The following is a 14,615-nucleotide window of genomic DNA, read 5'->3' on the forward strand; positions in this document are numbered from 1 at the left end:
TTTCTATCATGTTAAAGGCAGGAAAAACCATCATCCGACCACCATACGCTCACACAGAATTAAACAAGGCCCACTGACTTTACATTCATCTGTGCACAATCTCTTTTAGCATATCTGTAAAGCTTTAAAATATACAGTAGAGCCACGATTGCTCTCTTCACTCACAGTCTCTTTCCTTACAATGGGACCATGATTCTGTACTTCTATCAATTGTGCCATCTATGCAATTTGAGAAAGTTCAGTGCACAGAACCAAATCAAAGGGGAAAATGAAAGAACCATTTCTTTTCACTGTCAAGAATGAGCTATCGTGGATGCAATCGAAATGCAAATTCTTAGAGTCAAATCCCTGCAAATGCAGTTGTGATTGCTGAAATACCTTATCAATTTACTCAAAGCCTTTATAGCCTTTAGGTTTAGCCTTTGTCCTGAATTTGAAAAAAGTCTGGTAACATTTGAGTTTCCTTTGACTACCTGTGTTAACTGTTTCCTTCACGTCAGCCCAGGGAAGGAAATTCCAGATCAGGGCAGTGACTACCTAGAGCCATGCTGGACATAAAGAGCCTGCAGAGGGCAACTGCCCAGTTTCACAAGGCTATGCAAGGCTGCAGAGAATATAAATAGTTGACCTGTATCACAGCTAAACAATTGACTCACGGCAGAAGGAAGGAAAATGCGCAGCTTTGGTGACAAGCTTAGCAGTACCGAGCAGCTCTGATCCACTGAGCACTGCACAAGATTGGCAGGGGATTGTGAGCAGTGTAATGATGCAAAACTGACTGGAACCATTTGTAACTGTTTAATTGATGTATTACTATGAGTGACATCAGTTCTAATTGGGCATTAGGTCCTTCTAAAACATTGAAAACACTGAAAACATAAAAGAAGCATTTCCCCTTTGATCCACAATGGTATGATTAAAGTGTAGTTCTATTTAGCTTAGGCTTCCTCTGTTGCTCTGCTGCCCTTGGATGAAGACATCCCCAGAGCTCATACTTAGATGTATCTATACCCTTTAGAAACAAATCAAAATGAGCATCTAACATCAGAATTCTGATGTCCTGGTTCAAATCCTTCCCTATAGCTTTGCCTTGTGATGGAGATTTGGAAAATAACAAGCCAATATGCTTCAAACATTGTCCAGATTTTGTGACATTTCTACTGACATTTCTGGAATCCTCACTATTTCTCTGCTGATCTCAAAAGCTTCCTGCTCTCCCTTTGTGCACCATGGAGTCAGAACTTGTCCTATGCCATGAGCCCTGGTCCAGAGCCAAGAGCAGTCTCCATTTCTCATGTAACAGAACAAAGCAGCAGGCAGGAGCTGTGATGGTGATTAGCATTTGATTCTTTGCAGTAAACAACATGGAAATGAGAATCCCATTGTCATGCTACCACAGTGTTATCATTTACAAATAAATAATAGCTTTTCATTAACACCAAAGATAATGCCCTGAAGAAAGATAGCAATACATAATCCCACTCTTTTCTGGAGCCACTATGTATCGACTCCTCTTACTCTGAACTTCTTGTCTGGCTCAGAGAAGTAGCATTTGCAATTTTTATCCCTTGGACAGAAGACAAAGTTTAAAAAACATAAAACAAAAAAGTCAACACTGACAACAAGAACAGGTTTATATGCACAAGTGTGCAAGGACAGGAAGCGTCAGAGCATTGTTTCATACAAATGAGCCATGTGAGACCCTGTAGGAATTTGGTGAATCTGATTTAACTGAATTCAATGAAAAAGTTGCCATTCCCAACAGAAGAAATCAAACACACTTCAAGCAGATGCTGTGCTACTGTTTCTGAGCACAGCTCCCTGGACAGCTTACTTCCTCAGGTTCCCCCTGAAGAGCTCATAAATGTCAATCACATTTGTTAATTCTCTGATGCAAACATGGGTTAGGAGAGAAGACAATACTTACAGAATTGGACGAGACTGGAAATCTTCCTGGTTCATTCTTTCAGACTGGCGTATTTTCAGTATTTCTGTGTAACTGAGATTCTGAAGCTTACTCTTGAACTGATCCAGTGAGCTAGGCTTGGTAGTGAGTGCTCTCATTATCTGTTCTTTCACCACCTGCATTACCTGTGGTTGACAAGGAAAGGAAAAGAAAAGCTATGTTAACATCTGTGTTTTTCTATCGAATCTCGTTCAGTGTCACAGCAAGGTTTCTAGTTTGCATTGGGTTCTTGGGCACCAGAGCAAAGATTCTGCAGTAGCTGATAAATCCCATTCCCAATTTTCCTGTGCTACTTGGGGAAAGGAGGAGGTAGAGGAAATGAGATCAAAGTTGAGTCTGGGAAGAGATCCTTGGAGCCAGTACATAGGTGTGGAAGCTGGTTAGTGCTATCAGGTCTCAAGTCAATTGCTCAATAGCATAACCAGAAAAGGAGTCAACTTCTGGCAGGACAATGCAGCTTAAGGAAAAAGCTGTTCAGCTCTGTAATGAGAAAATTACTATTTCAGGGGGCTGGTGGGGAGAGGGTCAATCACCATTCGGCTGTTTCTCTGGACAGCTGAGCTATAGCCTCTGATTGCAGGATTGTAAATCTTGCCTTTTCTATGAGTTGTGTGCTCTTGTCAGCAAGAGCATGGCTATGCTGGGCTGATGCTCCTGTCATGTTGGGGACAGGCACACACACATGTACACAACACACTTGTAACAGCATGACAAAGCTGTGATGTCCTAAGGAGCCAGGAGAGCAGGTGCACATCCTGACATCTGCCAGCTCAACACAGGTGACATGCACAAGCTGCAGGGTCTAGCTGCCCACTGCACACACTGCAGAGAGATTTCCAGGCCTTATGACTACCCTGCTGGGTCTCAAAGCTGCTCTTCTGACCATGTGTTAAGCCACTGACTGTGGCCTGTTGTTTCCATCAGTGCTGTCATAGCAAGAGGAGGGACAGACTGGCCATATGGTTGTGCCTGTGAACATTATTATTTGCTATCTAAGTCCTGTCCCCTCCCTCCCTTCTGCCTTCCAGCTATTTCGTTTCAAAACTCAGCACGTTCAACATGAATAAACCTCCATGGTTTCTCAGATGGTGAGAAACTGGTATGTCCATTTCTGGGCTCATCAGTATAAGAGAAAGATGGTAAAGATGACAAAGAAACGATAAAGAAACTGGAGCATCTCTTGTAAGAGAGATACGGTCCTCGACACCCTGCTCTGGGTGTCCTGACTTGAGCAGGGGTTGGACCAGGTGACTCCAGAGGTCCATTCTCATCTCATCCCTTTCATGATCCTGCAAGATCTCCACACTGCAGCCACTTTATGATCATATACAGTGAAGGAAAGGAAACTTGCTAACAGAGAACATTAGTCAGAAGGAAGACACCAACCTGCCATGGATATTAAAGGATTGCTTTTGAAGCAACATCATAAGCAGTGCAAACCAAAAATCAAGAATAAAGGATGGGTGGGCAGCAGCCATCAATATGAATATTAATTATTTAATCAGAGAAAACTGCTGAGACACAGTTAACTAAGGGGAATCGCTTGGCTTTATTTCAAATGGTTGCACATGACAGATTACTGTGTTTCTCTCCAAATTCTGGACTCATTTCCTTTCCCTAGTGCTGGTGCAAATCACACATCTTGAAACATCTGATGCTGAGCTGAAGCTGGCTGAAAGAATGCCAGTTTTAGAAAGGGCCATCCCACCCAAATCCAACAGCTCGGAAGCAGTAGGAAGCAGTAACTACTCTGATGGTATCAAAGGAGATATGACCAAAATTAACTGCCACAAGAGGCCAAAAGCTTTTTCTGCACTGTTCATTTCAATTTCTTCTTTCATCTTTACCATGTATCTTAAAACAGAAGCTCAGCCCCTCAGAGGTTCTCTAATCATTCTGAAAATTTACCTTCAAATATGAATATTTCATTGCTTCACACGTGCTCCCTCAATCTTCTAACTCTCATCGCCTGCACTGTTTTCTATTTATACTTCCTGAGATACAACTTCTTTCCTAGATGTAATCCACACACTGTGTCCAACATCTGAAAGTAAGCAGTTAATAAATGGAAGACAATCTCCTACAGGGACCACATCCATCCTAGATATATCCTCCAAGAGCAAGATGTTTCTCACAAAACTGTTTGCCCAGCTGGACAGCAAATGCCTTTGCCACATTTCCATGCACCTTTGCAAGATCTTACTCTTGGTTAATCTTGGAAATCTGGCCCAGACAAAGAAGAGCTCCAGTCCACCCACTCCTAGAAATCAAACAGACTGCTGTGTGCCTGAGCAAGTCTTCTGAAACCCAGTTTGAAGATAGATAGAAAGAAACTTTGAGTTCTCTACCCTATAGCTATCCAGTGTGTCTTTTACATGGAGAACCATCTGTTCTCAGATGGTGGCCACATTCAGCCAAAACTTCCACAGCACCTTATTAGCTGAGAATCAGCTACTTTGATGGCATATTCTTATTGATTTCTCTAGGTCTTGTTTTAATACCTGAAAGGGCTTAGGAAAGGCAATGGATGAAGCTTTGTTAAGGGAAAAGTAGGAAAAAAAGTAGGCTGACAAGCCCAGCAGCGAGTTGGATATCTAAAATTATCTTCACTCTTCTTCTTTCTGCCTTCGTTGCAATGACTACTAATTGCTACCAATTAATCCTAGTGTATATCTTATAAAGTTTTCCATTAACTACAGTTATTTATTATTAGCAACCATGCTGGTACTAGTAAGGGAAAAGAGAGGAGAGACTGGAAACCCGGCTTTGCTGATGAAAAGACATCCACTGGTACCTCATAACACTAATGGCCAAGCTCCCAGTGAACTGTGCTCAACTTTTCATCCTCACAGAGAACATGACATTCAGTTGCTGGTTTTGCTTTCTCTTTCTCAGGACTACTATGAAGTTGTACCAAATGAATTTACTACATGCAGTATTGCAGTTAGCCTGCAATTTATTGCTATAATGAGAAAGATCAGACATTTAATTCAGCCACTTCAGCCCCAGTGGAATCACTAAACCAGAGTTGCAAGCAAACATAGTCCTACATTCACGACCATGGGTGCTCTCATTCATGCCCAGCTGCAAAATCCTATATAAGCCCTTGGTTCCCATGTGTGGTACTTGCTGTTGTGGTTAACACGCAAATTATTCTTCTTCTTTGCTCTGATCTGTTTACTGACATGATATCACCAAATAGCTCCTCGGTTTATGGGCTGCCCTTGTTCCTGACACAGAAGGCAGGAAGCATGCACCCTGGGCCAGTATGTAAGGAGTGAGCAATTGCCTTGGTAGTGTTTATAGCAAATAATATTTAACTTGTTGGCCAGAATGTCAAAGCTGTTGGTTGTCAAAATGAGTCTCCTGAGCATTTGGGAACCACTGCCAAGATCTTCTAATCTATTCAAAATTTCTAAAGCTGAGCTGCCAGCCGTTGATTGCTGCTGTCTCAAAGACACCAGTAATCCTCCTTGTGTATCTGACCTTACAATGAAATTAAAAATATGCTCTACTCAATATAACTGTACATAAACACTGTAGATAGTTGTTTTAATTGCATTACACTTTGCATCTCCTGCTGAGAGATGAGTGTTTTAGAGGGCGCATTTTTTATCTGATGACTTTTTGTATGGTAAGAGGATCCCAAGTTCTGCATTATGACAAGGACAGGTACATTCACTTAAAGACATTAAGAGGAAGACAGAAGAAAAAAAAGTAAAAAACCAACTTTTTTTTTTATTTAACCAAAATATCTATGGCATCCAGGACCTTATTCCCAGCCTTTTATTCAACTAATCTGTCTTACCTTTTCTATGGTTCATATCCATAATCTTAAATTATACATCTTTTTGTTAAGCTATTTTTGTATATCTCTGTATAATCTCACACTCTGATTATTTTGCCTCTCCCACACTTCCTCCTCATTCCTGCTTCTTATCACAAGAACTTTTAGCTATGCAAATAAAGCCTTTGCCCTTCAGGATTGAACACAGATCTGAATATTTAGGCTCTACAACATGAGGACAAAATGAAAAGACAGTGAGAAGGTATCGATGTCAGAAAGAGGAATTCATCTGAAGCTAAGACCCATCTATATAGCAACTTCCCGCTGCCCACTAACTTCAGCATCTTGTCTCCAACTATGAACGACACAAAATGGACCCCTTTGTATATTCTTTGCTACAATACTGATGCAAACTTTGTATTTGGCATGACCAGAGAAGAGTGGCTTTCACCTGTGACATCTAATCATTATCTGCAAGCTTATGGAAATGTTAAGTCTGTGCATTCTGCTCCACAATACCCCTCTTTCTACAAACTTTTAGCATCAACTTTCTCAGAAACTACCCCTGGGACATCCCAGAGGGCTGAAGATTCACCACAACTCATCCACAGAGAAAAAGACAAGGCATTAATCCTTCTCATAACTTCCCCACAGCTGTTTCCCTTGAATAAGATACCATTTCATATGGAACATCCCACTCACAGCTCACAGCTAGAACAGCTGTGAAGAGTTCTACAGAAGTCAGGTATAAGCCATGGATCCATGTAACCATAATGTGCTTAGTTCAGTGCCTTCCCAATTTGGCACAGTATTAACAAGTTCTGCAAGGTATGATTCCCATCTCTTTGCAGCATATGATAAAAGATGATGAACAGGACTGTACTACATCCAGAGATCCCCCTTCACAACCAGACTTGCAGAATCTGAGATGTAAGACATTTTAAGGCTGCTTTAATTGGCTTTTCCATGTGACCACACAAAAAGTCAACGAGCCGCTCAACAGAAAACTAGAGAAATGACATATCTTTTCAAATGGTATGCCAAGAATTCATATGTAGTTTCCCTCCCATCTAAGTGTTCCTGAAGAGAAGCAGCATGGTTTACACAATCTTAATAAAAAAATAAAGACATAATATATTTACTGAGATCCAACTTAATCATTTCAGGCACAAAGGAGATTTTATTCAGTAAAACTCACTAAGTAGGTAAAAATTAAGGTTGCAGAATGAAACGACCAAACCATTCTTAATGAACGGTGCTCACTGACAAAGGAGGCCATAAAGAAAATTCCATTCTGAAGGGACAGAAAATGACTTCAGTTTACAAGCAACCTGTCAACCACCTTAATGAAAACATTACATGTTCAAAGTGTGCACCAGGTAATTCAAGACAATTTTTTAGGTTATTTCAATGGATGAATTGTTTCAAGTAGATCAATGGTTGTATTTTCAGAGTACTCAGAAGAGTCATCCTGAGAGACTTAGAGGTCCTTCAGAGAAAATTTAAGGCAGCTCTTCGTTTTCTCATCTCCACATACTGCAATCCATGATTTCACTACACCATTCCCTTGATCTTAGCATGGACAAATCTTCCACGTTATTTAGAGCATTATTTTAGGCATGCCATTCTACAGAACTAAAATTTAAATATAGTGTTGGTACTGTCTAAACATTGACAAGAGACAGCAATATTGCTGATTTTTCCCTTTATTACTGCCTGTAGTCTCCAGAATTATCAAAAAACAAAACAAAACTAAACTAAGCAACCTCTCACACCTTAAAAAAGAAACAAAACTAAAAAGCACACCAGTTTTCAATCTTCTTAACTGTTTCAGAAGACAAGGACAGTAGCTGTAGCCAATGATAAAGAGACAACTCTAAGCCAGTTGAAAGTATATAATGACAGGAATAATTAAGTTGATTCATTTTCAGGCACTGGGATGAGGAAGGAGCTGTCAGAAGATTTAGCAGGTATAAGCCCTGATATATTTTAACTCTCAATTTTACGCAGAATTTAAAAGCTGTTGTGAAAAAAACAACTTCTAGTTGATAAAGTTTTAGCTTTCTTAATATAGAAGTATATATATGTGTGTGTGTGTATATATATATATGTATTTTGTTTGTGAGCATTTTTATGTTTGTATTTTTCTTTTTTCTTTTTTTTACTATGAACCAAGATATTTTTCTGTCTGCAGAAAAGAGACTTGAAACAATGCAATGTTTTTGATCAAGCTGAGCAGTCTGTTTCCGTGTGGTATCGCTATTACTACCCAGTTCAGCAATGACCATCATTTTACAGGTATACTCAATATGAACAAATGAGCACCTAGCAGACATGATGATGGAGCTCAAAGGTAGGAGCTGTGACAGCATTTCCACTCAGAGTGCTTATAAAAGGTCTATAGCAGGTATTTGGAATCTTAATGCTTCAGTAAGAGAGCTCTTCAATGTGAAATCTTGTTTATAGCCTAAGAACCCAAACAAATTGCCTGCCCTCTGCTCAGGAAGAGTGCACAGAATCTTGTACTGGATTCTGAGATTCAACCCAGTAGACTGAGTGATGAAGGAAAAGCTGAACTAAGAACAATAACTGTTTCACATTTCAGAGCAGCTTTGATTCTTCCAGCTTTTCTCTGCACGTTGACTAATGAATCACTGGTGGGGGAAACCACTCTGATACTACATGGTCCCTGGGAACTGGTGGGATGAGACTGCCATTAATCAAGGACTACAGGAGAGAAGGGAGGGGTTTCATCACATTTCTGCATAGACTCCAGGACTGTAGAAAGGGAAGAGAGCTCCAGGGCCATGAGCACAGGAACAGTGAAACCCTGAAACAGTGAGAGATGGGAGCTGACCAAAAGCAAGAAAGTGGTCAGAGGAGTGACTGCATCTAAAGAAGATGATGTAAAAACATTCATTTCTCTGGAGAAAAATAAGAATAAAAATAAATCCAGACTATTTCGGATATGGGATCTGAACATTTTGTAAGGTTGTCTTCAGTGGAAATGAACCACTACTTTTTGTACTCTGTTGCATTACATCCCCAGGCTACTCCACCTCTGCAGGAAGAGCCTGTGGCCATAGATTGATTTGGCACTTCCCAAAGGAGCTCCCAGAACTCTGTTATCTGCATGGATCATTTTTACTTACCTATGTCCTGATGGTGAAGAACCAGGTACCAGGGAGATCTCCAGTTATTTTTCAATGTTACAATTGATTTGCTCAATTAAAGACAGAAAGAGTGGCAGAGGTACTGTCTGTGAGCAAAAAGCTGAAGGGTAGTGTGGCTGAAGGATGAACATGAAGATGATATTGACAATGACTGCTAACAATGACTACAGGCAAAGGAAAAGGAAAAGCAGCTAGTAGGAAAGATGTTATAAACAAGGAAAAGTGACCAGGGCAGGAACAGAGATTCTAGCAAGGGAGTATTCACATATGGAAAGAAGCATCTGGTTGATTGTTCATGATAAAATAAACGATGGACAAATTTGAAGGAAAAAAAAAAAGATTAGAAAAGAAAAATAAATAAATAAATAAATAAGAGATGGTGGATCTGACAGATGTATTTCAGTAGAAAATGAAGGCTGAGTTAAAACAACTGCTTGAAGTGTAACCTCCTATAAGGACTGGCATGAGAAATCAGTGGGTAAAACAGATAGTAATGGAAAAGGAAGTGAACAGCAGTCCTTCATGCAGTAGAAAGGCATGTGGACTTAGAGTCATCATGAAAAAACATCTAAACACTGTTCATAAACTATTATTGGTAGAAGACAATGTGGAAGAACCCCAGGCACCTGTACAGGCTGGGAGGAGTTGTCCTTGAGAGCAGCTCGGCTGAAAAAGACCTAGGGGTCCTGATAGATGAGAAACTTAACATGAGCCAGCAGTGCGCTCTGGCAGCCCGGAAAGCAAATGGGATCCTGGGCTCCATCAGGAGAGGGGTGGTCAGCAGGGATAGGGAGGTGATCGTCCCTCTCTACTCTGCTCTTGTGAGGCCCCATCTGGAGTACTGAGCCCAGGTATGGAGCCCTCAGTACAAAAAAGATATGGAGATTTTGGAAAGGGTCCAGAGGAGGGCCACAAAGATGATCAGGGGGTTGGAGCACCTCCCCTATGAGGACAGGCTGAGGGAGTTGGGTTTGTTCAGCCTGGAGAAGAGAAGGTTGCGGGGTGACCTCATTGCAGCCTTTCAATACCTGAAGGGAACTTACTCCCAGGAGGGGAGTAAACTCTTCGAAAGGGCTGATAATAGCAGGACACGGGGAAATGGTTTTAAGTTAAAAGAGGGAAGATTTAGGTTGGATGTTAGGGGAAAGTTCTTTACTAGAAGAGTGGTTAGGTCCTGGAACAGGCTGCCCAGTGAGGTTGTGGATTAGGGGGTGTTCAAGACCAGGTTGGACGGGGCCCTGGGCAACCTGATCTAGTAAAGGTGTATGTTTGGTGGCCCTGCTAGGCAGGGGGGTTGGAACTACATGATCCATGAGGTCCCTTCCAACCCGGGTCATTCTGTGATTCTGTGATTCTGTGAAAGTAGTCCAGTAACTTCTTGCAGGGTTAAAATCACGTTCTGCCTTCATGTCTAAGGATTCATTTCAAAGTGGAGCCCACAGTGCTAATCTAAATGTGCACGTCAAATGCAGCTTATTTGGGTTGTATTAAGCTTAAACAGGAATGACTGCTAGAAAATCTCTTCCTTCTATTTCATATTTCTAGAATACTATTTGCACCAGAAATAGGAACATATTTATTGCCTTGATGCCTTTATGCCTTGAGGTAAGCTAAACATGAAACAAGTGTTTTGTGTCAAAGCTTTTCTGCCCCAGAAAAATGATGTGCAAAGTTAATAAGAGTGTTTCTGTAAACTTCCTTGGCAGTTAATGAAAGTCTTAGGTCAACCAATATTACATTACCTCCTCTAATGTCTGACAACCTCCTTTGGCAAAATAAATAGTGAACAAAATCTGTGGTGGGTGGCATTTAATCCAGGGCTTTTCACAGACAAAATGTACTGATCTTCTCAAACAAAATGTTAAGAGGGGAGAGGGGAAAATGAGGAGATATTTGTATCCTTAGTCATACACCAATCTAACAATTAACATGCCTGATAACATGCTTGTGATTTCTAAAGAAAACTAATGTGAGAATTACCCATGATTAGGAACACACATTTGGTTGTCTTCTCCCTTAAAATACATGATTACATTACATAGCATACACTACATGAAAATTAACTTTACTATATGGCAGTCAGCTGGTTCTACAGAAGAAAAGCATGGATAACATTCTAGAAGATAGTTTTTCCCATTGAAAGGTGTAAAAGTAATAATTAAAAATAATCTCAAGTTTTGGTTATTGATGATGAAGAAAAAAAAAAAAAAGAATAGAGAGAAACATAGGAAAAATATAAAAATATGGGGGACTCCACATCTCCACATCTGAATGGAAGAAGGGGTCAGGGGTGGTGCACCTTCCTCATGTCTTCATAACACTAAATGAAATAAGAGCTCTGATAGTGTGACATGGCATGACACGTGCAATAACTCAGGCTGCATACTGTCCCCAGTACTGGCCTGTAGGTGAGCTGGATGGTCCCTAATCAACTGTGCAAACCACAGCCACCAGCTAGCACAAAGCAACAGGCAGTATCACAGTATCACAGTCTTGTGCGGGTTGGAAGGGACCTTAGAGATCATCGAGTCCAACCCCCGGGATTCGAGCCTCCTGTGTAGCAGAGTGGCACTTCTACCACTTGCGCCACAGGGGGCATTCAAATCCGGGCCTCCAGTGTTGCAAAGTGGCGTCCTTAACCACTGCGCCACCGGAGGCACAGGACAGTACAGGGGCAGTTTCTTTACCTTTCCCCTTCTTGCTTCTTTCCCCTTTGTCAGCTTTCCTCTCCCAAACCAAACAGACCTTGGAAATCCATCCATTGTGTCTATAACAATCTAGTGAATCTGAGTAGCAAGTTCGGCAGCTCTTCTGCCTGCTCATTGCCTTAATTCTCACAGGTATATTAATAAAAGAGATGCATGGCTTCTGAGATAAAACAGGGAAAGCCTTGCAAGTGTTGGTTAATTAGCCCAGGACTGTGGTCTGTCAGGAAAAAATGATAGCAACATAGCAACAGTGGGTCCAGGTAGTTTCAGAACCACACGACTTTACTCTGATAAAGCAAGAACTTTACCTACACAGGAAACACACTTTTAATCCTCAGTAATTACTTTCATGTTTATTTTTTCTCTGATATGGAACATAAGCCACAATACTAAGCAATTAGCTGAGTTAACCATTCTTACAGCATCCCCCAACATGTGAATTTCTCCTCAGGAATCTCAGAAACAAACATTCATGTAGGTTTTCCTGATGCACGTGAGAGCCAAACATTCAGCAAATAGGTGTAGGACCATTTGATTCAATCCAGTTATGTGCTTATCCTCCCAGTGATGGTACACAATTAGGCTGAACATCCATGAACTGTGCAAGAAGGCAGTGTACAGATATGCAGTTCCTCTGAATGAACTTATCAATATTGATGCATCGTAACTTTACAGCAAACAGGCTGTCGTAATTTTTAGGTAAACACTCATTTTCACATTCATGTCACTAAAGAAAGCAATGAGCTGAAAATCATGCCTGTAGAACTGTTTCAAGCGATAGTTGTATTGATATCACAGAGTCCACTCAGGGCCATGGGAATAAAAATAGCTGCATGAATTAACAGGGTGATTCACAAAAATATGTGAAGCAATGAAAAGATTAAATGCACCATGACTTGTTAGATGCCAGCTCTAAAAATCATTCTGTAAATCCTGAGCTCACCAATTACTAACTTGACAGACTGTAATAAGTGCTGTCAGAGCTACTGCAAACCAAGATCTGCTCTGAACTGACAAACGTACAGGAAATGTCCGTGTGTTGGGATTAAAAAATAAAAGGAAAGAACATTTTCAATGCTACTTAAAAATGTCCTGAAATCACTCATTAATACTTTTTCTTTTTTAAAATTGAGTTTGTACAAGTCAAGTCCAACGAGTCCTTTGCCTAAGGTAGTTAAATCATTACCGTACTCTCATATAAATAATTAGAGCAATGTATATAATTTTTTCCCTTTGAATTATGGCACATACCCAAGCATATAAAGAATTCAACTAGACTATTCTTAGAAGAAGAAAAACCACAGATGACATGCTTTTCCATACCTCATTCTATAAACTGCAGTGGAATGAATGGTTTATGGCTTCAGAGACTTATATTTTTGATTGCTGCAAAGGAGCAATCTTTTCTCTCCCAGATCAAAGGAAAGGTTTGTTGAGATCTATATGCAGTGCAAGAAAATAAACTACTCCCCAGGATAGATAACAGTGATTTATTTCACACGTAATAATAAAATCAACTATACAAAAGCATTCAATCACTTCACCTTGATTACAAAACCAGTCTGCTAGCCAGGGAAATTAGGAGGGAAACAAACCTATGAGGCTACACAATCCTTCTCTTCAGGAATAGCACTTCCATGAGCAAAGGGCAAGCCATCTACAGCTACAGGTAAAGTTAACTAAAGATGCATCAATGGCATTGATACGCCCATCAGACCCATGTAGGCTGGTTCCTTTGTTCCATTTCCCCCAACTATGTGTATAGGAAGCACCTGGAAATTGCACTTCTTTACTTCCAGTGATTGTCAGTTTTGTTTTTCTTTCCCCCCCCCCCGTGCTCCTTTCACTTGTGTTAAATCAGAGCCAAAGGAGATTTTCTAAGAGAACGGTAAAGACAACACTGCAGAGTTTGGCTTCAAGTTTACTTCTCACTATTGATTGGAAACTACCAATGACGTGCACAGAAACACACTCGTCTCCAGAAACACATCGATTCTGCCTGGGAGGGTAAATAATGTCTTAAAATAGTGCTACTTCTAGTAAGTAGCTAATGAGTTACAGATGGAGAAAGGCTTACAATTTCAGTGATGAAAGACCCTTTCTCTGGTAACTTGAAAGTTACCACCACACTTCTTTCCATATCATCAAAAATCACTGCACTTCTTACCACATTGTCAGTAATCCACAATTCTAACAAGCCAGCAGACTCCTTTCTTCCTGCAGCTCTCTGTGGCTATTGACTTTGTGCTTTGGGGCTGGAGTCATTTTTAGAATTAAATGCAAGCCATTTGCTTTCCTTTGAAAGACAAAGGCAACCTCTGCGCATCCCAGGTTGAAGAAGTCAACAAAAAAAATATCAGTTCCCCTGCAATCAGATGCACGGCTACACAAAGGATTTGCTTCAGGAAACTCACCCTGGTCCAGAATGAAGCCAAATGGCAGACACTGTGTGAGACCAGGCTCCAGGGGGCACAGATGCAGTGTATCCAGACACCCGTGTCACATTTTGGTAACGAGAAAGCTAGCACTGAGGCTAAAGATATCAGGATGGTATTCTTTTGAATCATCTGCTACAATGCATAATTAAAGTGCAGCATGTGAGGCTACGAATGCAAAAGGCTCTCTGAAAATGTGATGTTATTTATCCTAGTGGAAGACAAAGGGCACTACCGTGTCTGTCCAGCGGGAGGCAGATGTTTGCACCCACGGCTCCGCACAGTGTCTTCCCTTACAAAACTACTCGTTTTAATATCTTCTGTTTAATTCCTGCTTCAGACTTGCTTCTCCCTTTTTATTTTTCTTTCCCCTTCTTCTAGTGTTATGACCAGCTCTCGGGATCCCAATAAATCCAATAAACTTAAATATCACAGCAGAAGTCACATGTGGAAACATGGCACTTTTTATTCCAGAGGAGATGGCTGGCTGGGGGGAGCCTTATAAGGCTGCTATTATAACAGAAAAGAGAAAAGCAACAGCTCCCC

At 40.8% G+C, this 14,615-nt stretch overlaps 1 protein-coding gene across 14 annotated transcripts in view; it reads right to left on the reverse strand.

Annotated features, from left to right (window-relative positions):
* The window catches only part of ELMO1 (engulfment and cell motility 1), a 274,013-nt gene that overhangs the window by 23,294 nt on the left and 236,104 nt on the right, over positions 1-14,615 (reverse strand). For all 14 annotated transcript variants that reach the window (XM_032442431.2, XM_085538119.1, XM_015854222.3 and 11 more), the window contains one exon: positions 1,928-2,091. In XM_032442431.2, coding sequence (XP_032298322.2) covers positions 1,928-2,091 — 164 coding nt within the window. The remainder of the gene's footprint in view (positions 1-1,927; positions 2,092-14,615) is intronic.

The sequence above is a fragment of the Coturnix japonica genome, chromosome 2 (genome assembly GCF_054131305.1).
Source record: "Coturnix japonica strain WE chromosome 2, WE-NBRP24, whole genome shotgun sequence".
Lineage (NCBI taxonomy): Eukaryota > Metazoa > Chordata > Aves > Galliformes > Phasianidae > Coturnix > Coturnix japonica.